The sequence below is a fragment of the Chelon labrosus genome, assembly GCF_963514085.1.
Source record: "Chelon labrosus genome assembly, chromosome: 6".
NCBI lineage: Eukaryota > Metazoa > Chordata > Actinopteri > Mugiliformes > Mugilidae > Chelon > Chelon labrosus.
Genome location: NC_140342.1, coordinates 18,089,089 through 18,112,608, shown reverse-complemented (window position 1 = coordinate 18,112,608; position 23,520 = coordinate 18,089,089). Strand labels below are relative to the sequence as shown.

Below are 23,520 nucleotides of genomic sequence, written 5' to 3'. Positions count from 1 at the left end.
ATGTTCCCATTTAGTCCGTAGAAGTATTAAATTAATATACTTTCTAGTACACTACAAGTACATGGTCTGTAGTATATTTCCTATACCTATACTTATACTCAAGCATACTTAATAAAATGAACTTCAAGTATACTACTTTTTACTAAGGGGTAGCTGAAGTTCATTTTACCTGGGATGTTTTAGGAGTGGTTCATACAAATATAGGATAATAATATTAATGATAATTTAATTTTTGCACAGCTAAGTAATGAAAGGACATTCACTAAGTACATTAAGTAACTGAACTTGACTGGAAATTTAAGGTACTTATTTTCCTGTATTTACTTGTACTCAGTGCAAACATTGTACTTCATTACAGTTAAATTTTGTCACTAGTAGTTTTCAGATTAAGAATTTGCATGTAAAACATATAGCCTAATGTATTTTTATGTCTACCAAATGTGTTTAAAGTATTATAAATGAGCTTCCCGTCCAATCAGATACAGCAGTAAAAAGTCACTGATGTATTTACGCATCATTGATAAGAGTCCAGTCGCACACTGCTTACTGTTAAATACACTTACAGGGACGTTTTCTTTCTTGCTTTATGAGTTACTGTTACTTAAATAAGTAGTATTGCAGTGATACACACAGACTTTTAATTCAGGATTTTTCACACCGACAGAAAATATTTAAGGTAACAGTATTTGTATGTGAGTTGTGCACCACAAATAAAGCAACATGTAAATCCGTAAATGTAGGTTGCTCATTCGGATTTATTTTTTGTTATTCTTAGTCTTATTTCTTACTGTAGCCTGTTGTAGTTTTTGCTTTTATGTCCCTACCGTGGGATAAATAAAGGATAAAGGATTATTTTATCTTATGTTGAGGATCTGAAAGGTTACTGTAATAAAATATGACAATTTATATAAAAAAAGGGATTGTCCACAATCTTTCTGCCAAACCATGGATATGAATTTGAATAGACAATAAAAACAAAGCAAAGCTTGCAAAGAAAAGCAGGGAGAGCCAAAACTAAAGCTGTATTTCCCCTTCCAGTAATAGTTAAAATATCCCGAAGAGCTAGAAAATGACAAGCCAGCACATGTGACTCCCGCCAATCAGTTACAATCAGCTTTTGTTATCGGTCGACAATGTGCTTTAACTTTGTGGCTCTGTGAGGATGACAGAGGGCTGAAGTCAGTTGATTGCTCACACTGAAGAGCTTTGATCAGTGTTTATCCGTCTGTAATGAGCGGCACGACCAAATACGACATGCCAGAATCTCCTCGGTAACAAAAAACTTGCACCAAACTTGCCACCAGAGTGTATGTGTGTATTAATGATGAGGCATGTACATCAGGGCCATATGTTCCCCACTACTACCAACATGATTTAATCTATTGTATTACAAAGGAACTCATCAAGGAGCATTTACAATCACAAATGATTCCACGCCTGTCACTAGTCTTCCTCTCTGTCCATCTAACTCAGACACTAAGACCTCCAGGCTTAATCTGGCCTAAGCTGGTGAGACGCAGTAAAGCAGAGAGGAATCAGGATTGCATCGAGTGGGAACATTGTCCTAATCCCCTTCTGCCCTCTCCTTTGTAAACACTCTGCTCTTCGTCAGGGTCACTGATGCTTTTTCCTCCTGTCTCTCTCCCTCTCTCCGCCACAATGTGCTTCAGGACAGACGCCGGGAAAACATAGAGGAACGGAGCAAGACGCGTGGATTTCTTATGGTCTCAAACAGACTCGAGCCTCACGTGGCGAGTGAGGCCTCATGGTCGTAGCATGCCATGTGCTAGAGCGGTGAAGCAGTGGGAGATCAGGCCCACGTCTGCTCTGCGGGGGATCAGGCGCACCAAGGCCCTGATGTGGCAGCGGATACGGAGTCTGGCCCGGGCCTGCCAGCATGGTGCAGGGTACTCAGTTGACTACAATGACCCGGACCGAGAAGAGCAGGAGATGGTGTGCCTTGAGGTACGGACATGTAGTATTTTTAATACCCACTTTATCCTAAACTTACCACTGATTATTACTATGAAGCTAATTTTAATGAAGGAAATACAGTCACTATCCAGGTTAGTAAAACGACAACTGAAACTACTTGATTAGCTAATGGTTTATTTTGTTGTTGTGTCAATTTTAAGAGTCTTTAAGAGAATTTTAATTTTAATTGTGAAGGAATCAGTAATATAACATGGCTCTATATGCTTCAGGTAATGTTAGTTTCTTTTCATTAGATACCTGCAGCAAATCAAACATCCTCCGTATTTAGTTTTTTTCGTTGTTGTTGTTGTTATTGCAGCTACAGCAGATCTCTTGCCTAAGCATCAGCAGCCCTTTTTGCACTATTTAGGGACGCACTTCCCGTCTGATCGAGGCTTAAGAAGATTAAAAGAAGAAAATAGTGTGCCTTGAAATAGTGTGATACAAGTCATCACACATCCAAACAAAGTCTGACACACAGGAAGGTGAAATGCAGCCAGCAGCCAGCATCAACACCCAGGTGTAATATTTAATAAGAAGGAGCTAAGTGCTGTGAATACAGAGGCTTAGAGTGTGGTTTAAGTTGGAGTTTGGCAGCGGAATGATTCTCGGTAACTGGATAAATAAAGATTTCCAGTGGCTTTCTGTAGTAAGGAGAGCTACGTTACTATTCACGGAGAGGAAGGGATTGTGAGGGGACGACGGGGGAGGAGATCTAGAGCTTCTAGAATTGGATGGGAGTCGTTTCAGGTCATTTTACTTTACAGATGGTTATCCCATGACCAGGAAGGTTTGAATTCAAACTGTTTCATATTGTAACACTTACATATAGAGTCCTATAGGCCCATACGTCCTGTTTGACAATTATTTTGCTTTTTTTTTATCCATTATCAAAAGATATATCCATCGCATACATGATGGGGGCGGCACACTGACGTCTCACACCAAGAAGGTTCTGGGTTCAAATCCACGGGCCGACTGGGGCCTTTCTGTGTTGTTATGTTCTCCCTGTGTCTGCGTGGGTTCACTTCGGGTACCTCCCACTTCCTCCCACTGTCCAGAGACATACTGGTTAGGTTAATTGGTGATTCTAAATTGGCCGTAGGTATGAGTGCGAATGGTTGTCTGTCTCTCTGTGCTAGCCCTGCAATAGGCCTTTTCTCTGAACGCACCAAACTCTTGATGTGGTTTCTGCTATCTCTCTGATGGATGGAGTTTGTTTCTGCAGTTCCAGGCCTGCATCACTTACTCTGGTAGCTCTTAAGAACGCAATATGTCTGCAAAGTTTCTCGGTCATCCAGGTCATGGTACAAAAACACAGCTAAAACAAAGGCAACTGTTGGAGATTTTCTCGAAGCCACTCATGCGCACTTGAAACTCACGCTACTGGGGTCTGTTAATGAGCCAAAGCTCGCCCGCCTTAATGAGTCCTTACAGCGCTACCAAATGTGATAAATGCAGGACAGGATTTAATTGCAGGTCGTTAACAGACCCTAGTCAGGTGAGCTTCAGGTTGTACCACCCACAAATGTTCCTAATAAAAACCTAAACTCCATCATTAGGAACTGAAGAAGCCTCTTGGACGAGGGCCGAATTGTCTTCAAGAAAACTAAAACAAGTAAAGTTGCTTCTGTTTAAGCTTTGTCTTTATTTACAACAGCTCCCAAACATCACAGTTGGAGTCATCTGCAGACCTTTTACCCGCTTAACTGACAAAGAAATAATGAAATAATGTCACAAACCTGTCCATGAAACAGCCTCTAAGTTAGTGTCATTACATTTAGTGCTTTGAATACCCTCATAGTTTAACTGAAAGCATCCACACTTTAATGTTCTGTCAGTATCCAGAAATACACGAATCATAGTACATGCAAAAAGACAAGAAGATTATTTGTACGAACATTACAGATATATTGCAGTATATGCCATCTTCAGATATGGAAAAAATTTCACTGCACATTTTAAATGATATAGGAGGTAAAACACAGGTGTAAATGAGACCCTGCACTACACAGGTGTTTTCACTTATTCTGACTGCAGGATGCTTTTAAGTTCATAACTCCATGAAATCATCAGTCTCTCACGCTCTCGCCAGCAGGAATGACTAAAATGTTAGCTGTGTCGCCCAAACTGTTTTAAAGTAGCTTAAGAGCCAGGGAGCTGTCGGCCTTTTTCAAGGATGCAACAAAATGTCCCCAGCCGTACTCGAACCACGAACATCAGAATTACACGGTCAGACCTCTAGGAAACAGGGTGATAATGATTCACATCAAGCTTTTAATATCGGGCATGTAATGTGACCGGTCATGCAGTCAGTTCATGATTGTTATGCACCCATTTTACTCTCTGTAGATGTGCACCTGTTTTTCTATCACATAAATGGCATAGCTTTATCATAAGCAGGCACAGTTGTACACAAGAGAGTACAATAAATTCTTGGGTCTGCTTGGTACGGCTCCAGTTGTTATGATCGGAATGAAACATTATCACAGAGTCCAGATACAATTACGGGAATGATAATTGGCATGTCCTGAAAAAGACGGGGCCTTGTAACCTTCATTTCAGAATCCTCGTCAACAGAGCGGAGAGACCTCCTTCTACTTAGTGACTATTGATGTCCTTAGTCGCTCTTGTACATACCAAGTAGTGAACCGTATTGTCTGTGTGCACATTTATTGTCTGTGTGTACATTTGCGAGTACTTTCACTTTTTCAAGTCAGGTCCATTCAAGTAACATTTATATATTTATGTATTTCTATACCGCAAAACGACGTCAAGGGCATTTATATCTTAAAGGATACGCTCTCAGTCCTTAGAAACTGGATTCTGATAATAAAATCTCCCTTCAGATAACGTTTCAGGGGGTAAAAAAAAAAAAAAACAGGGAGAGCGATGACGCAGGGATCCACGAAGGACAAACCTACAATAACACATTTACAATAGAGACCATTAAGATGAATAAAGGTATAGAATGTACCACATATTTATGGTGTGGGAGGACTTGAAGCAACTTCCTGGTCTGTTCAGTAGGAAGTTGCTTCAAGTCCTCCCAAGAGATGCAGCATCAGCGTTAGCCTCTGTTTACTTGCTCACATCTTGAGCAGAGTCAGATTTAATCATTAATCCATTTCAGAATCAGAATCGGCTTTATTTGACCGTGTGTGCACACACGCATGGGAATTCGGAATTAGGAGTTTGACTCTGGTTAAAAGTAGTTCTCTGTATACCTGAATAAGGTATTGATATGAACACAGGATTGTTGTGTACACAAAATATATATAAATATGGACACACAAACACATACTTGTATTGTACTTGTATCTATTTGTAGTATTACTTTTTGCTTTTGCATTTTTCATTTTAATCTTAATCTAGACTAAGGGTGTCAAACTCGTTTTAGTTCGGGGGCCACATACAGCCGGGGCCTGACCCAGTAGGATAATAGCGTAACAACGTATAAGTAACGACAACTCTGGACTTTTTCCATTTGTTTTAGTGCAAAGAAGAACAAGTAAATTAGGAGAAAGTTTACATTTAATAAAGTATCCTTTTTTTAAAAAAAGTAACAGCGTCTGCTGTTTAGTCCTGGGTCTCAGTGGACAAATTAGGAATAACAGTTATTTTCACTGAAAGTGGCCAGATTAGACACTTTGGCGGGCCGCTTATGGCTCGCCGGCCATATGTTTGACACCTGTGATCTAGACGTTGCAGATAGTGTTCTGAAGAAGGAGACCTGCCGCTTATTCAGTTGTGTTGATAATGTGGCGTTAAGCTAAAAAACAAAAGAACAGATGTCGGCGTAACTTGGTTACGAGGATTAACGCGCTGATTACGCGTTATTAAGCCTGAGCCTGACATTTACAGTACAAAGAGCAACTTGAGCAACACACCTGGGGGAGACGGAGAAATGTATTGGATGGGGAAATTAAATTCAGACTCTACTTTATTCTCTTGCCGTTTTTTTTTTTTTACGCTGTGACGGAACAACTTCACCTGCAGAGTACTCCGAGACGATGGTCTTTTGGTGTGAGTGGTAACCACATTCCCTATCTGGTCCCTATCTGCAAGTTGAGCTGCAGTGATTGAATCGGAAGTTACTTTCCTTTAAGCTAGACTGTGATTTGAATCCCCTTTATCACACACTGAAAAATACTTTATTCATCTTGTCACACAGCTCTGTCGGCCTACTGTCCCCTGCGACCTTGTGTGTTCAGACACACTCCCTCCTCCACTTGGCGTTGTGCCCTGAGAGGGAAAAGAGTGTGTGCACCGAGTCACAACAGGACGAGTATCATTCGTTGCCCGTGTGTGTGTGTGTATCAATCTCACAGCGCTATTTGTGGGTCTGTGTTGCGTAACATGAACACAAGGGAAGGTGTTAAATGAAGTGCTGTAGAGAAAGTCACATGTCTAATATCTCAGGGGTGGTGGGGTAAGGATGTGTGGATGCTCCGGGCACGCCGCCACTTAAGCGCAGTCAGAAATGCGGTGATCAATCAGGAAATGAACGCAATCCAACGCCCCTCTTCGTTTCTTGACGTCCATCGGCGGTGAAACAGAGCAGCGCCGGGTCTGTGCGGACAGTGCAAGAACAGCTCTCCACAGGCTCCCCACACTCACATCCTGTGGCACTTCTTAATGTGCAACTGGCGAGATTGGTTTTCATGGTGTTGACTGCATGGCCCCCGGAAGGCAGGAGCGCAAATGCACTGGTGTAAATGAAGTTCGTGGAAAAGGGCGCGCTGCTGTGGAGTTTTGCAGAATGGACAGGTATTGAGCGCAGAGTGCCATCTGGTGATTACAGAAAGCAAGGCATGTGCGTGCATTCTATAAGGAAAGCCATTAGTGATGCCGTGCAACAGATCACATTGACTCCAGCTTGACTCTGCATCTTGATCCATGCAGTATAAGACTCGTGCACATACGCATAAACCACTGGGGTCGTATTAAAGAGAGGGCATCTTATGAAACGTGGCCGAGGCTCTCAGGGTTGCACGTGGAAACTAAGGCACTATAAGTCAGCACACGATTCCTTCATATCGTGCTGTAGTTCCAGCTGCCTTCAGATGGCAGTGTTGCCTTCCACATTTTCATCAGTTGCGGGCCTTTACTGTGGATTACTTGAGACACACAGGAGCCTGGTAGTAATCTGCAAAGAGAGGTGGAAACGGAACAGACCAGGATGCAGTGTAGGCAGTGTGGATGAAATGTAAGGTCATGATTGTTAGAGAGGGAGATTGTTAGAGATGGAGAAGCAGTGCAAACCCCTTGATTGTCAAAGCGATATAACATATTCAGGATAAAACCACTTGAGGGCAAATAAAACAGACTGTGTAGATGTGGATTTGCATGCATGTATTGCAGCATCTCCCCTGGAGTTTGCCTGTATTTAGGCCCTTTATATATGTGTATCACATTATACACCACTGTCTGCCTGTTCACTCCTTTAGCTGCTGTTTCAGCACCATAGACAGCGACTTCAAACTAAAGTTGATTCTTTTTAGCTGATTCTTCTGACACTTTTTAGTATTATTTGTTTTTTTCCCTTTATATAGTTTAACCTTTATGAATATCAATCATCTAGATAATTGATATTTAGATGATTGATGATGATTGAATAATAATTAAAAAAAATAATAATGTTTTATTCCTGTTTAATCCAAACTGACGCCGTGCATGAATGATCCGTTTCTGGAGTCGCTCAAACACAAGGCGCAGTAAACCTGTGCCTTACTGTCGGGCTTTTACGCTCTTCACTGGGCTACTACGAGTTGGAGAGAAGACGCATGCGTACTGACTTGAAGCAGCCGGTCGGGGGGGAAAAAAGCCTTATGTGCCATCGGATGTAATCAAGGCAAAGAATTACCTCTTCGCGCTGTGCATACATGGTGAAATTGTAAGTACTTGTAGAAAACCGATGTATCATTGCAGGGGCATTTCGTGGGCGCTGCGTTTGAGGCCGTTTCCCGGCATTTCTTTTTTTTTTCTTCTTCTTCTTCTTTTTTTTTTTTTTTTTTAACGGCATGTCACTATCTAGCTGTGCAGCGGGCTTTTAACACATCTCGGCAGTGTCTTTTCGGTGGTCGTCCAGGGCGATGAAGCTCTACGGTTCTTCGAGGTGGCACTTTCCACGGACGTGGTGTGCACCGGGTTCTGGTGTTTAAAATCGCTCAGGAGGAGCCATTAGATCCCGGCGTCGTCGGCGTTTCGTGCTGCTGTAAGGAGACCGCTGTGGTTTATTCGGGTGTTATCATGATTTATCCTTTGAATGGATGCGACCACCCCCACCCCCCATCTCATCGTCCCTGGCTGTTGAGTCAAGCCACAGCGTACTGCGATTGTGTCAGCTTTGAAGTACCCGACACCTAACGCGTAAAACATGCCATTTGGCGAGGCGCGCGGATTCTGCAGCAGAAGCCTGCTCCAAATCTGAGCGAAACGGCGGATCCATTTTAGAAATGACCAAATGGTATTGTATTCAGTGGAAGGATGTGATAGAGCGATGCTGCGGTTATAGATTTGCAAGCTGCGCCCTTAGGCCCCCCCCTTCCTCCCTCCCTCCTCCTCTCATGTACCAAATCTTCAGACATTTTTTTTTTTCTTTTTTCCCAATGCATCGTTTCTTGTGTCAGGTATGGTAGCCGGGTGATGCCGTGTGTTGGGAGCGACAGCTTTGTTACATAAATGATCTGACAGGATTTGGCAGTGTCTGACCCGGTGATGACACATTTGTTAAAATCAGACAAGAAGTCATTCTGTCTGTAGCCTATAGGCCTACAGACCAAGTGGATTCTGATGAACACGCCAAGAGATCCATAGCCACAGTTGCAGCACAGCAGCTCTTCATGCACATGATGAATTCAGTGTAAAGTGGAGATTTGCCTCTTTGCGTTATTTGCAAGTGTGTCATTCACCGCTCCAGTCAGATCCGGTGAAATCCTTTAATTCAGAAATGGGATATTTTCAAATTTGGATTATGGATATTGAGCCCGTGATCCCTTTTTCCCCCCCCCCCACATGCAGTGAAAGTGTAAAGGAACCCACTGCCACATGAGAAGGGCTGAAATGTTCCCGGGCGAGTGCATATTTGACAGCAGGGAAGGCAAAATCAGCAAATTACTCCTCCGTACTTTCAATAGTGGAAACAGGCATTCCTTTACAGTGTGACCTCTGAGCATGCCTGCACATGCACATTCAGGCGGACGGCATCAGCAGCACTGCACATATAACAAACTGGGTGTCAACTGGTGAGTGTAATCTAAATGACAGTTCCGTCTTTATCCCGGTGAAAGTGCTGGCAGATTGGGATTCACGGTCGGGATTCCACGCTGCCATCACCCCTACTGTCTTATGGCACCTCCCATATTGCACTGGCACTGACTCGTACTGCACAAATGCATCACTAGACAAGATTTCAGTTTAATACTATTCCTGACAGACTAAAACCCAGTGCCTCCCTCTCCCTTCCCCTCTGTCTATAGCCCATGGGATCAGAGCGGATGGAGATGCGAAAGAGGCAGATGTCGGTGCAGCAGGAGTCGGCAGCGGGGGGAACTGCACCGGCCCAGCAGGACCAGCCGGGCCAGGCCAACCCACGGGGCTCGAATGCATGTTGCTTCTGCTGGTGCTGCTGCTGTAGCTGCTCCTGGTAGGTCTCCCCCGACCGAGAACCCTCTCATCGGCGGCCCAGCGTGGCTGACATTACCGCACACCCGACAGCGCAGTCTGAGCCGCCGTGTCTCAACAGCAGGCTTTTGGCTCGTGTCTTGTGTTCTTGACATTTTTTTTGCATGTGATCTGTGGACGTTTGTCGAGGACGGGCCATATTTTATTCATGGAATGCAACGGAAACGTCACCCGTATATCTGCTGGGAATACATCTGTTAGGCAAAGAATCACAAGCGGTCAATGTGTGCTGCAGCAGTTCTTAATGTCAATTCGGACAGAATCAGAATTCAAAAAATCTTGGCCAGTAATCAACTTTTTTGGCCAACAAATTAGGTCTGGCAATGCCATATAGTGCAAGGTGCAGTTACATACATACAGCTAACTTAAGTATGTATTAATATTACCATTTACTGTATTAAAGGTTTGTGGTACTGGTACTCTAAGAATGCAGTTAGTCGGTTAAAGAGGTTTTAATGCGTATAAATTAAAAGGATATAGTATATACAGCCTATTATTCTGAGCTTGTTAAAGGTGAGGATGTGGTGGTTTTCTCCGTCATGTATTACTCAGACTAGTGGTAAAGTAAATCAGGCTACTTGAATACATCTTTTTGGGCTTTGGGTAATTAAAATGACCATTATTTCCCCTAATTAATACACAATCAAGAGAGTAATCATGATGGCAATAATCATTTGTTGCATTGCTACAAATATCCAGTCTACACAGACTTGAGTGTGACAGTGAAAGAACGTCTATGTCACACACAACCATACACGGAATATAAATATAGATATTTACATTAAGATTATTATATCACTATTTAATAAATGAATAAATGACTGAAGAGAACTTACATCATGTCTAGGAATGAAGACCGAGATGACAGGAACCGAAAGGCATCGTATGACGTCAAGGAAGGGACCGCAGACTGTGAAGACTGGTCAGCACAAACCGCCACACATTTATTAAATACCTTTTTTTTTTTATTATTATTATTGTTATTGTTTCTTCCAAAATGTTGAAGCCACTCACCTCCTTGTCCTCGTGTCCTGTGCAGTCCTAAACCCACGTTGGAGGAGGTGCGCTCGTGGGGCCAGTCGTTCGACAAGCTGATGTGCTGCCCGGGTGGGAGGAACTCATTCCGGCAGTTTCTTCGCACTGAGTTCAGCGAGGAGAACATGCTCTTCTGGCTGGCCTGCGAGGAGTTCAGCAAAGAGACCAATAAGAGCGCGATAGAGGAGAAGGCCCGGGTCATCTACGAGGACTACATCTCCATTCTGTCGCCTAAAGAGGTCTGACGGCTTGATTTTCACGATGATTATAATGAGAAATGTTTGTGTTTCAAGAGTAAAACTTGAAAGAGCGTCTTATCTCAAGCAATAGTTCTTTTTTTGGATTTGTGTTGGTCAAGATTAACAATGCTTAAAGTTCTTTTTGGTAAACATTAAGCTACAGCTAACAGCACGTTAGCTTAGCTCCGCATAAAGATTGTGGAATAAGCTACCTTACCTCTGTCCATTGGTAAAATAGTCCACCTACCAGCATCTCTAATGCTAATTATCACATTGGACAGGGTTTCTTTAATCTGTTGAAAAACTGAAGGTCTTTTAGGGGATTATATGCCAGCCTGTCTCTCAACCCTTGAGCGGTTGCCAGGCAACCCGCTGAGATTACCGGTCCCAAACAAGGAACAGAAAGAAAACCGCCGCCAAATAAGACATTGTCCGTTTTTTAACAAACACGTTATGTTGTTATCTTTAGACATCTGTAAGGTGTATTTTTATTATCTTTAGGCAAAATGTAAGCAAGCTGCATCCCCGTTTCTTATTTTTATGCGCAGCTAAGCTAACCAGCTAGCTTCTTGTCAGCGAACTCGCTCACTTGCGCAGAGGATGTCCGCTGACATGGCAGACTGTAGTGTGGCCGGGACACACTTTGTGTTCACATTACTAAGAGAACACGGTCACAGGTGGCCCAAAAAAACTCCAAATGCGTCTTTAGTGCTTCTTGGTTGTGTCCGCACTGTGCTTCAAGCTGTGATCGGACCACTCGCATGCCACGTCATTTCAGGACAGGCAAACTAAGCAATTGTTTGGGCAAAAAATGGCATATTTTGCAATGACATCCATGAAACCCTTTAAACCTGTGAAGAACCCACAGTGACACGACTCCACAACCCTCCCAGAGCCACTTTCTATCTACCTTATGACAGATTTTGCTAGTTTTGACTAGGGGGACCATACCGTCTTTGCCTGGGCCTCGACCCCAGAACTTATTATCACATCTGCCTGTTAGAAAGTGAACAATATGTTTTTTTTTAAGTCAAATGTTGTTGTTTTCGTAGTTTATTTCCTGACAGTTTGTTCTCTTGACTCCCAGGTGAGCCTCGACTCCCGCGTGCGAGAGGCGATCAACAGGAACATGCTGGAGCCCAACTCGCACACATTCGACGACGCCCAGCTGCAGATCTACACACTAATGCAAAGAGACTCGTATCCCCGCTACATGAACTCCCTGGCCTACAAAAACCTGCTCAACACTCTGTCAGAGCAGTCCCCCGAATCTTAGGGCGGTGATGACCTGTGATCTTTTAACTACCCCCCTCCCAACCCCACCCACTACCCCTCCTCCCCCCATAATCCTTCACTCTGATTTTTATTTATTTATTTTTTTTAAATGTTTCTTTGTATGTTCAGTGTAGGATTACATGAGCCAGGCTTCGAGGCCTGGCCCCCCTCCCAGGGATCTCAGCGCTATTGTGATCTGCACCTGACCGAAGACACTCAGGTCTCAAAATCTCCCGAGGGCTCGACATCACAAGTACTGCTACAGATCAACATAGCAAAACACTCCAAAGGAATATGAATACATTTTATTTCTGGTTTTTCTTTTTGCTTTCTTTTGATAGAAATAATCTATTTTATTTGTGTTCAGAGTTTTTTATGGTCTGTTGTTTTTTTGTATGATTGTTTGGGGGGAGGGAAATGATTCCTACTGTAGACTATATATTTATGAGTTTGTAAATAGTAAAAATGGAATTGTGGGGTATTTTATGTGGAAACGCCTGGTTCTATTTACTGCGTATGAAAATCAAAGCTCAAGTCAAAGGCTACGTGTTAGCTCTACTTGCAGGCAGCTTTGTGGGGTACTGTATGATTTTACCTTGGTTTCACCCTGTTTCGTTTCCTAACCTCACACTTTGGTACCTGTGACAGCGACTTGGCAACTCCAGTTCACATAGAACCTGCGCGTGATCCAAGAAAAAAAAAAAGACAAGCGTGGCAGCGGGTGAAGGAAGAGAAAGTGACAGCAGCTCTTGTCACGGCGTGCAATTTGTTCCCTTAAGAAACTTAAATCGATGATGGGAGGGTGCGTTAGCTTTCGTTACTCTTAACCACAGAGAATTGCCTACTTCATTATTATTATTGTTATTTTCTTTTTATTAATCAAGTGTTATTCACTGCACACCTTGTAAGTTCAATATATTTTTTACCAGAAGTAAGAACCAAATTCACCAGATAAAGTATTTTTGTTTATCAATTGAAACTAAATATGGGGAATATATTTTAAACCAGAATGCACATTTATTATTTATATAGTAAGAGTTTTAGAAATACACAGATTCTGCTTTCATGCAGAGGTAAGATGATCTTCTTGTCTGGCTTTGCAAGAAAGCGTTCCCAAAATACTATTTAAAAAATTACTTTTATCCTTTATTTATGTGATTAGATGTTTGCCTGTGGATGCTGACCGGCCGTTAACAGACTAATTGGAAGAGAACTGATTAAACTCTACGTTTTAGCAATAATTACAAATAAACTAAACAAGAACTTGCTATACCCAGAAATGACACACGTGTTAAAAAATAAAGCACCGCTGTGTGAGATTCATCTTGGAAGATTTGACTTGTGACACAATGATAGTATTATTGATGTAAAACTGTTTGGCGGCGAGGATGGACGCTGGGCTCGGGCCGGGGTTAGAAGCAGCAGCACCAAAGCCACCACGTAAACTGTGTCCACATGTTCGACGAGAGACTAAAAATTGGAGTTGCCAAGTTTTCCAACACTTTTGTGTATTCTGATAGTTTTAGTTGAATTACGTTGTTGCCTCACAGACGTGTCACTCAAAGACAATATCCTCACATGGGGAAGTGCCTTGACATTCAAGTTTTACGACATCTTTCTCATGGGCAACCTGTTGTTTTCAGACTCTTGCCGTCAAGAGCAGTTGCCGGAGCACGAAGCCAGTTCACTGGTAATTGTCCCTCTCATTGGCCAAATTATCACGCGTGTTTTGTCTTGATCCCTTAGCCGGGACTACATCAGTTCACTTTGGTGGCTCGGAAAGGAGAGGAGAGGGTAGGGGAGGGGTGGGGGACGACGGTCTTTATCAGCCGAGGGCAAACTGGGCAACGGGCGGTTGATTGCAACGCCTCGCCAACCTGTGTGCTTCACTTCTGCTCGTCTTAGGAGGGTGTAACTTAACTATGTGCAATTTGAGCTGATGGGTGCACCGTGCAGATCAACCTCAAAACACAATCTAAGCCAATGGTTTGGAGTGATGCCTATAAATGTTGTTTCTTCTTCTGTTTACTATATGAAATGTGTTATTTTGCGCTGAGTTTACTGAAGAATACATTTTAAAAAAAAATAATGTGAATGTTTACAGTATATGGTTTAGTTATTTATTTTTTTCTGCTACTCTCCAAGAAAATAATGACTTGTGGGCATTTTCGATTAAGATAAAAAATAAAAGCACAATAATTTTACTGGCTCGTGGCATGATTTGATCACTTAACCCCCGAGGTCTTCAAGTTTCCCTGAAACTTATTTCACCCAAGTCACTCGTTCTACTGGAAAGAGTATGAGTATGTCTTCAATAAATTAGCAGATAATCAGCGAAACAGTTCTCTACCATTGTGTAGATTTGGGTGTTTTCAATGCAGGAGGATGTTAGGGCAAAATAAGTTAATCATTCATTCATCTTCTGTAACCACAGGCGAGAGGCATGGACAGGTCGACCAGTCTATCGCAGGGCTAACACAGAGAGACAGACAACCATTCGCACTCACATGCACACCTACGGCCAATTTAGAATCACCAGTAAACCTAACGAGCATGTCTTTGGACGGTGGGAGGAAACCCGAGTACCTGGAGAGAATCCACGCAGACACAGGGAGAACATGCAAACTCCACACAGAAAGCCCCCAGTCAGCCGGTGGATTCATGGGGCAGTTTCATACACCGATCAGCCCCAACATTAACCTTCCTAATATTGTGTAGGTCTCCCTTGTGCCTCCAAAACAAGCCTTTGGGTCCTGTGGATCATCCTTGTTCCAGTGCATCCCAGAGATACTTGATGAGTTTGGGATCTAGTGAGTTTGGAGGCCAGGTCAACACCTTGTGCTGTTTTTCATGTTCTTTTGAGTTGTTCCTAAACCGTTTTTGTGTGTGTATCTGTGTCAGGCTGCATCCTGCTGGGGATGGCTGCTGCCATCAAGGAGTGTCATTGCTATGGGGTGGGTGCCACATGTCTCAGTAACATCCATACAAATCCCAGGTCCAAAAGTTTCCCAGCAGAACACTGAATTGTCTCAAGATGGTCAATGTTATTTACTTCTCCTGTCAGTGGTTTTAATGTTGTGGCTGATCGGTGTATAGTGACATAACTTTGTGATATTTTACTTTTTACCTTGCTTCATTTGTAAAGATCTTAGGTCTAAAACGGTTCAACCATGCAGTGGTTCATCCATTCTTATCCCGAGGGCTGCAAGGAGGCTGGAGCCTGTCCCAGCTGGCATCGGGCAAGAGGCGGGGTACACTGTGGACAGGTCACCAGTCTATCACAGATCTAACACGGAGAGACAACCAACCATTCACACTCACAGGCACAACTAATTCAGAATCAGCGATTAAAGTGAAATGCATGTGTTGGGACTGCAGGAGGAAGCTGGAGGGAGCACCCAGAGAAAACACACAAAGGCTCAGGGAGAACATGAGAGGTCCCAACCGGAGCTCACCACACTGCTTCACGGCCTATGACGGAATCATGTTTGTGCAAAATAAAAAGTGAAAAAAATATATAAAAAAATCTAAATGAAGAAATTCATAATTCAATTTATGTTTGTGAAATGGCTGAAAGAGGCACAAACAAAAAGTCAATACGAAGCAGACTCCTTTTATATAATACACATGAAGAAGAGGCACTTAACACAAACAGGACAATTAAAAAAAAAAAAAAAAAGCAAAAAAATATGTCGCACACTTGGACTACATTTTGAATTAAATCCGTTTTGATCAGCGATTCCTCAACATCAAACCTTCTTTTCAGGGATTAGACAGTCTTAATCTTGCATAACGGCTCTGGGTTCAGTTTGTGTGTCGGTAAAGCAGCACAGCAGCTCATCAACACAGAGTGGCTGCACCTGGCAATTTAAAAAAATAAAAAAAAAATAGAAAGAGGGGTGGAGAACAATTGTGCATCTTCCCTGGTCCAGCCAATGACATTATCCAGTCCCTAGACGGATTAATATGCACACATCAGCATTCACTTTGATGTGATGAATATTCCTCCAATTACAAATGTATACTCCACCACACACACACACACACACACACACACAAAACATCCGTCCTCTCAGATCCTTAATTGCGTCAGTATAATGTTAAAGATTTACATAACCAGGAGGGACTGGACGAGCATCATAAAAGACAACTAATGAAAAGCACTTCTTTCTAATCAAATGGATTACACTTTATTGGGAAATTAAATAAAACAATGCAATGTTGTGAGTGGGAAAGCAAAACAACATTGTCCAAAGTGTTAAAACTACATGTAAAAAAATGCAGATAAAAGAGACACGACCGATCGCATATATCCCGACAGTGAGGAACAACTAATAACAACGGTAAAAGATTTTTTTTTTCGGGGATGGATGGAGGGGAGGGGGGGCAACGGCGGCGGCGGCGGCGGCGCTGGGGAACTGACAATGAGCTCAATCTATGAACAAGAAATTTATTCAAACGGTGACCGCAGTGGCATCTTTGTCTGGCATGTTGTGCACCATGTACCACAGAGTACAAAACTCCAATCTGTTGCAGATACATCGACAGAACCTGGTCCAGGAATTTTGCTACTTGTCCGGAGTGCCATGGATGACGCCTGGAGATTCAGCAGAACTGGGGGACACACAAAGGGACACGCAATTAATATGTAGATATTAGCAGATTTACACCAAAGACCAAGAGATTAACAAACAACTGTGTAACAAATGCCGACATGAGCCTTTGCTAAATTGATAATCAATCCAGTAAACTGAAAAGGAGACTTTTAAGTTCCCCCTTGTTTGTATAGTGCACTGAATTACAATATGAAGCAGTGAAGCGCTTTCACGCAGCAGGCAGGTGTGTGACACACATTCAACCAGTGTCACACATTTACTGTCAGACAAGAAGCACACTCTGATGAGGGCTTAATTCACATCCCGTGTGAGTCAGCTGCTTTTGGTGAAGAAAACGTGCTACAGTTATTTTCTGCACCTGTTATATATTGTTGAAAAAAGTCTTAACCCCAGTTAAGCCAATAAATCCAAAACCACCTAAACACTTAACAGAAACTGTAGATAACACTAGTGTATGTTTTTTTTTTTTGTTAACATAAGGTTATAAACAATGTCAAAACATCCAACTCATGTAATTCAAGAATCACAGAATAAATAAAACGTATGCGATGTGTTGTTGACAGATTCATTCTGGCTTCAGAGTGGTGGGCTGTGTCTAGGGCTGGTCGATTTTGGAAAAAATGAGAATCACGATTTTTTTTGGTCAAGATTGAAATCACGATTCTTCAAACAATTATTTTTGAGTTGGAAAATAAAATGCATTTATTCGGCATTTCGGCAAAAAAAAAAAAAAAAAAAAACTCACTGTAACCCTCCAATTTGGGAGAGACCCAGAGGTGAACTGTCCCCCGCGCCCCCCTCCTCTTCCCTTTCTCACGCACACCTTCTGTGCATGGCACCTTCTCAGAAAGCAGGGGCGCCTGCAGCTGCAGGGGGCGACAATTTGCCAGTTCCCCACACAGATATGACAGATAATAGAAAACCATGTAGTGGCGCAGATGTATTTGTTTATTTATTTATTTTCCAAGTGCTCGTGTCATGAAAAAATGCCGCACGGGCGACTGCCCGGTTCGCCCGTGCCTAAAACCGCTACTGGGTGCAGATGTGTTGCCATACAAGAGAACTTGTTTTACCCTTTTTATCGACCAAACGGGACCGCGCTGTTTTCTGAATAAGATGCGTGTTGCAGGTCACCACACATACACACACACACACACACACACACACACACACACACACACACACACAGAGCTCGTGGGGCCGCGTTGAATGCTCTGGGGGAGCGACTGAATTGCGCATGCGCGTCTCTTTCAGGAAAAACCTCACAGACAACGGAAAATGGCAAAAGAATCGTTCCAACTCGATTTTATTAATTTGGAGATCGTTTGAACCAAGAATCGAAATCGTGATCAAAATTCAATTAATTGCCCAGCCCTAGCTGTGTCATGTACTGGATCTCCCTCACACTGAACTGATTTCGTTGTGCGGCTCCTACAGAGACTTATCACGCGAAAGCCGTCTCTGGCCACTGTGAGATTTCCAATGAGAAGGTGCTGGAAATGGATATTTACGACCCTGCGTTTCATCTGCAATTAGAGGATGTTGTTCAGATGAACCTGGCTGGTGTGCTGCTTTTGCACATTGAGCAGTACTCCAGTGGAGTAACCCATTAATGGCCAGAGACTCCAGACTCAAGGTGTGGAAGAGGATGAAAAGCTTTTTGGGGGAGTTCAGAGAACGGTTTTCCATTTTTACAAGGATGGGTTACTTTACTTCTCTTTCCGTCTTCTCTGGGTAAAATATGAACGTTGTTGTCTTCAAACGTGTGACCGTGAATCCTGAACCCTCTCTCCATTTGTGTCTAGAAGATTGCAAAGGCAACCGATTCTTTTCTTCTGAAAGATTTTATGGTCTCTACTTCGTCTCTTCTCCGTTTATTGCATGTATGCGCCTGGCCTATAACAACATGTTCTGACAACGCCACGCAGCCAAAAGACTGTCGATGGTCTTGCTGTGGAGACAGACTGATGGATGATGGAAGTCTACAGGACGGAAGACTTTGAAGTCTTCCACGACTGAATCAACAAAACACGCATCAGGCAACATACCTTCCATCTATTTCCGCACTCATTGCAGAAGACGAACGTGGTCATTGGCTCATCAGCACTGCGAGTTTGAACCTGGAAAAGGAATGGAAGAAAAGCCGCAAACCGCACATTACAGTATCACACCGACTGGACATTATAAATGATCGTCTGACAACTTCAAATCGCACACGTATTTTCGTCATCGCGTTTGCGAAGGCTTCTGCAGACAGATCTCTACCTGTGTGTAAGTGCAGCACTTCCCCTTGCATTTGCCGCAAGTGAATAGGTCGGTTTGAGTGCCCCCAGTGGTGGCCATCTGGTGGTCCCTGACAGCCTCTTTGGTCAAGTTCTTTCTCATCTCTTTCAGCTCATCGCTGGCCATTTCCTACCGAACCAAGAGAGAACCAATAAAGACGCATTTGAGGAAGGGAATTTAAATCCGTCTTTGCGGGACGGATCAACAATGAATGAAGTGCTCGATGTGCTGTCAACCGCCGACCCACCTCCGCAGTCATCTTAGCCATCCGCTCGGGGGTTACACTCCCGCATAGCACAGTCCTCCTTAAATTAGGATTTTTCACGTCCTTCAGATTTGAGATTCGGCTTCGCACGCGGTTCTTGTATTTCATGTCTGTGTTCTTAAACTCTTGGAAGATGCGTGATAGCAGGTCAAGGAAATTTAAATCTGAGCCATTAACTAAATCAACAACTGGACTAAGACACAGTATAGCTCCGATTTGCTTATTCATATAATAAGCACTATAATAAATAACAGCAGTTATTTAAAACACTGTAATAATATCCCAGCATCCCACTCCACCTTACACAACACAAACTCATGCTTCAGTTGCACTCAATGAAAAGGATATATTCCTCAATCTGTGCTCCGAGTTCGTCACAATCAGCACCGATAGCAATATGATCGTCTGAAGAAGAAAAGGGTTCAAGGAGTTGGGAAATACTGCATATACAATTTGATAGTAACGACAGAAACGTAATGTTAAAAGTGGGTCATAACAGATTACCTCCAGTCTGCAGAGCGTTGGATATCAACTCTCTGCACTTGATCCTGATGGAGTCGGAGGTACCCGGGGCACGAGGAAAGGTGTTGATTAGCGTGTTGGTCGAGACTTCGGTGGGTTCGCTCTTGCTGCTGGAACTACTACTGGAGCTGCTATGGGAGCAGAATGACAAAGATTCAAATCTGAAGTGAACCACATCTTAAAAACAAATCCTGAGAAATGCGTAAAAATGTGTTTCATTTCTACACACAAGCACTAAGTCTTTTTTCTTGTTACCTTTCCTCTTTCGCCTCCGGGCTTCCCTGTGAGGGAGAAACGGGCGTCGTTTGTTCTTTCCTCTTCTCGTCTGAATTTTTATCTCCACCTCCGGGCTCATCTGGAGAGCAAGGGATAGAAATCGTGCAAGCATCAATATCAAGTAAGTTAGAGTGATGGAGTGACATTAAAGTTAGTAAAGTCAAACTCTGTCATAATCATTTCAAAAACCATGGAGAGCTGAACAGCTTCTCTTAAGTATTCTCTTATAATATTGTTTCTTCACTGCACAAGTGTAGCCAGCTACACAGTTCCAACACTATTTACCATTAATAAAAATCAGTATATGAGAGGATGCATGTATTACACAAAAAACTGATGGCTGTTTGTGATGCTGAACTGCTCTCTTTCAACTCAGTGGGTTGAGGATAGGTGTAAGCAGCTACGGGACATTTTTGACAGCTAGTGTACTTGGAGTGCAATGTGTTTCCATAAAAAAATATTCATATTTTGATTTATAAAGACAGGGTACAAAACGCATGCCACGGTTGATTATGACACGGTCACTGAAAATAACATTTACCCAAAAGCTTCTTCCACGACTTGATCAAGGACTTGGCTAGGGATGTAACCTCATCGTCTGTGCTTTGTTTGCGTATGGCATTGACGGACATCCCGATCCTGGTGGACTGTGAGAAGACATTGTGTCAGAGTTTCTGGGTTTGAACGCTGCCTGTGTCCAGAGTAAGGTCCGAGGACGAAAATGAGCAAAGATACCTGAAGCAGCTCCAGAGTCATGGGGACACAGCGAAGCTCCTTCAACAGATCCAAAGCCCCGGCCTGCAAAGAATAACAGAGGGGAGGAGGGGATTGTCATTTTGGGATGTTAGTGAAAAACGTTTCCATTCAGGTGAAAAAAAAAAATACATAATCAATAGACTGGTCAATTTGCAAAAGTGTTTTATTTTATTTTATTTTTTTATAAAGATATATAGGAAAAATTGTTCTTAATTTAGAGTGTGATGATTCCCGTTTCTTTCATGTCTAACATTCAGTTTCGATTTTGTTTCGGTGGTCAGATATAATAATCCATTTAAATATGGCTAAAAAAAATCTGTAATAACATTTTTAATTCTCGCGTAACATTTTAAAAACAATTAATTAAAATATTTGGCAAGTTACTTGTTAATGCGCACAAGTGCATCTTTATTATTGTTTTACGACACCGTACTTGTAGTGCAATTACAGCAGCTAGGCGGCTAACAGTTAAGCGTTCCAACTGAACTAAGCTAGCTACTTAGCCGCTTACACGAACCTAACGTATACTAAAATTACATTAAAATGCTTTTACTCGTATTATTTCTGGTGTTTCATACTTATTTCAAATCTTAAAACGACAACAACATAATATCGCGTTACAACGTACACAGCTAGCAATGATTAGTGGGATGCTATGTGGCTAACTCCTAGCAGCTAACATAAACAGACATGCAAGACTGCTAGTTGTACGCGGCTAGCTAGTTACCCATAGATTCAGGTACACTAGCCGTTGAGATTACTGTTTAGGGTGAATGTGTGGTTCAGTGTTGAAGATAATACTGTAGTGAAATGACACACGGTGTCAGAATTTTGTTGACAGTGAGGTACCGGCTAAAGGCTCGATTAGCTAGCAGCTAAACCCATAACAGTCCCCGATCGGCTAAACGACAGACAGGTAAGCATTCATTCCCCTCACACATCTCACCCCGTTCTTCTTCTGCGCCATTTTATCCATCTTCTTCGCGATTCTAATGACCTCATCTTCCTCCTTTTTGCCCATGTTGACTGATGCGATGGAAATTCAAAGGTATTAGGAGCGAGCGAGGAGGAAATTTAGCGACAAAGACCACGCCACTGAAGTAAAAGCGGCGGCGTCTACTTGGCGGACCGGGACCGCACACTGACCCTCCGCTGTGTAGCAGACCTGACGAGTCGATGCACGATGAGTTCAAGGGGGAGTTAATCGAGACAGAACTCAAGATGGAGCTGTCATAACAATCATCGCCCCGTTGATTTAATCAGAAAAGATAGACATAATTCTGCTTTTTGTTTAATTCTGCACAAATGCCTGTTCTTCTGGTTCCCTGAACAAAGCCAGCATTTTAATTAGTTTCGCTGCCGGTCGTTAGATAGCGCCAAAGTGCCACTTGCATCTTGGTTCAACAATAGATTGTGTTGGTGAAGACGACTCAGATTAAAATATTAACAGACTATTGTTCAGAGTTATATTAAATAAAACCACAGAGCATTAAATAGCCAAATATTTACGATAATATCAACACTGCAACATTATCTCGTGTTTAAGTATAATTATTGAGTGTTTGTGGACTAAAGGCAAATTGAAAACATTAACTCTACATGTCAGAAATTGTGATGGGGCTATTTTCACAAACTTCTAATTAAACGAAATAAATAAATAAATGAATAAATATAAGACTATTCAGTAGACACCTGATAATTAGTTGAAGGCTTATGATCGCAGACTGCAAGGCCTGATCTGAGAAATCACAATTAACATTCGGCAGCAATTAACAAGATGAGGAAGCAAGAAAAAACATGAATGCCTTGTCTTCACGTGCTCCACTGCCCTTTAAATTAATAAAATAAGTCCATGTCCTCACATCTATGATAGTAATTAAAATAAAGAATGGGAAAAAAATCACATTACTCTGGACAGAGTGGTGATATTCAAGTTGTGACAGTGAACACGGCTTCACTTTGAATCAGAACTGTTGTTGACATTTTCAGTCCTAAACAAATAATTAAAAAAATAGCAGTTATATCATTGAGATTAATTAAAAATCCATGAAAGAGACTCCGTGTTTTGAGGTCGGACTCTGGCTTATGATGAAGGCATGGCTACTGCAAAAATCGAACCGGTGACCTTTTGAGTAAAAGGATCCAGGCCACGGTGATGGCACGCTGTTGATCTTATGCTGCATTCATGTGGCACCGACTGATTCGCTAATTTGGATCTTGCTAATCCAAACAGATCAGCAGGTGACATTACCACCCAGTGATTGAAGGTTAGGCAATCATTGCGAACGGTCTGAATAATTTAACCGAGCAAAAAGTGTTGTTTGCTGGCAATTACAGTACATGAAGTACATAACACAAAAAGGTCAAATATATGACGAGTTAGCAAGAGGTAATAGTGCAAAATATTACATTGATTTTACGTCCATTCACGCTTTGAACAAATAATGTTAAGGACCATTTCCTTGTACCGGACTGCGTGACCATCCCAGGACCTTCCTTAACCCCTTAGCCACCACCAGCCAGTCTCTATCTTCTAGGACACAGCACGTGGTCGTGGGAGGTATTAGCAGATTTTACCCAGTCAGGGGCAGTT

General features: G+C 42.5%; 2 protein-coding genes across 2 annotated transcripts; one reads left to right on the top strand and one right to left on the bottom strand.

Moving 5' to 3' along the window:
- Nucleotides 1–1,776: 1,776 nt before the first annotated feature.
- Nucleotides 1,777–12,232, top strand: rgs20 (regulator of G protein signaling 20; the record flags this gene model as incomplete). The annotated part of the gene is made up of 5 exons (XM_084546121.1): nt 1,777–1,965; nt 9,456–9,622; nt 10,508–10,582; nt 10,700–10,934; nt 12,022–12,232. 5 exons carry the CDS (start codon nt 1,777–1,779, stop codon nt 12,208–12,210), a joined length of 855 nt encoding a protein of 284 aa, XP_084402247.1. The 3' UTR covers nt 12,211–12,232.
- A 3,512-nt stretch (nt 12,233–15,744) lies between these two features.
- tcea1 (transcription elongation factor A (SII), 1) lies at nt 15,745–22,190 on the bottom strand. The gene is made up of 10 exons (XM_084546663.1): nt 21,874–22,190; nt 20,907–20,969; nt 20,713–20,818; nt 20,151–20,250; nt 19,878–20,026; nt 19,722–19,778; nt 19,356–19,510; nt 19,091–19,237; nt 18,874–18,945; nt 15,745–16,823 (listed from the first exon to the last, which is right to left on the bottom strand). The coding sequence occupies exons 1-10, from the start codon at nt 21,946–21,948 to the stop codon at nt 16,815–16,817; spliced, it is 933 nt and encodes a 310-aa protein (XP_084402789.1). The 5' UTR covers nt 21,949–22,190; the 3' UTR covers nt 15,745–16,814.
- Nucleotides 22,191–23,520: the final 1,330 nt, after the last annotated feature.

Coding starts and splice junctions, on each gene's coding strand:
- tcea1 (XM_084546663.1), bottom strand. CDS start 21,948: ATGGGCAAAAAGGAGGAAGATGAGGTCATTAGAATCGCGAAGAAGATG. Junction 19,779..19,877: donor CAACGCTCTGCAGACTGGAG/GTAATCTGTTAT, acceptor TTTCTTCTTCAG/ACGATCATATTGCTATCGGT. Junction 18,946..19,090: donor AGTGCTGCACTTACACACAG/GTAGAGATCTGT, acceptor TTCCTTTTCCAG/GTTCAAACTCGCAGTGCTGA.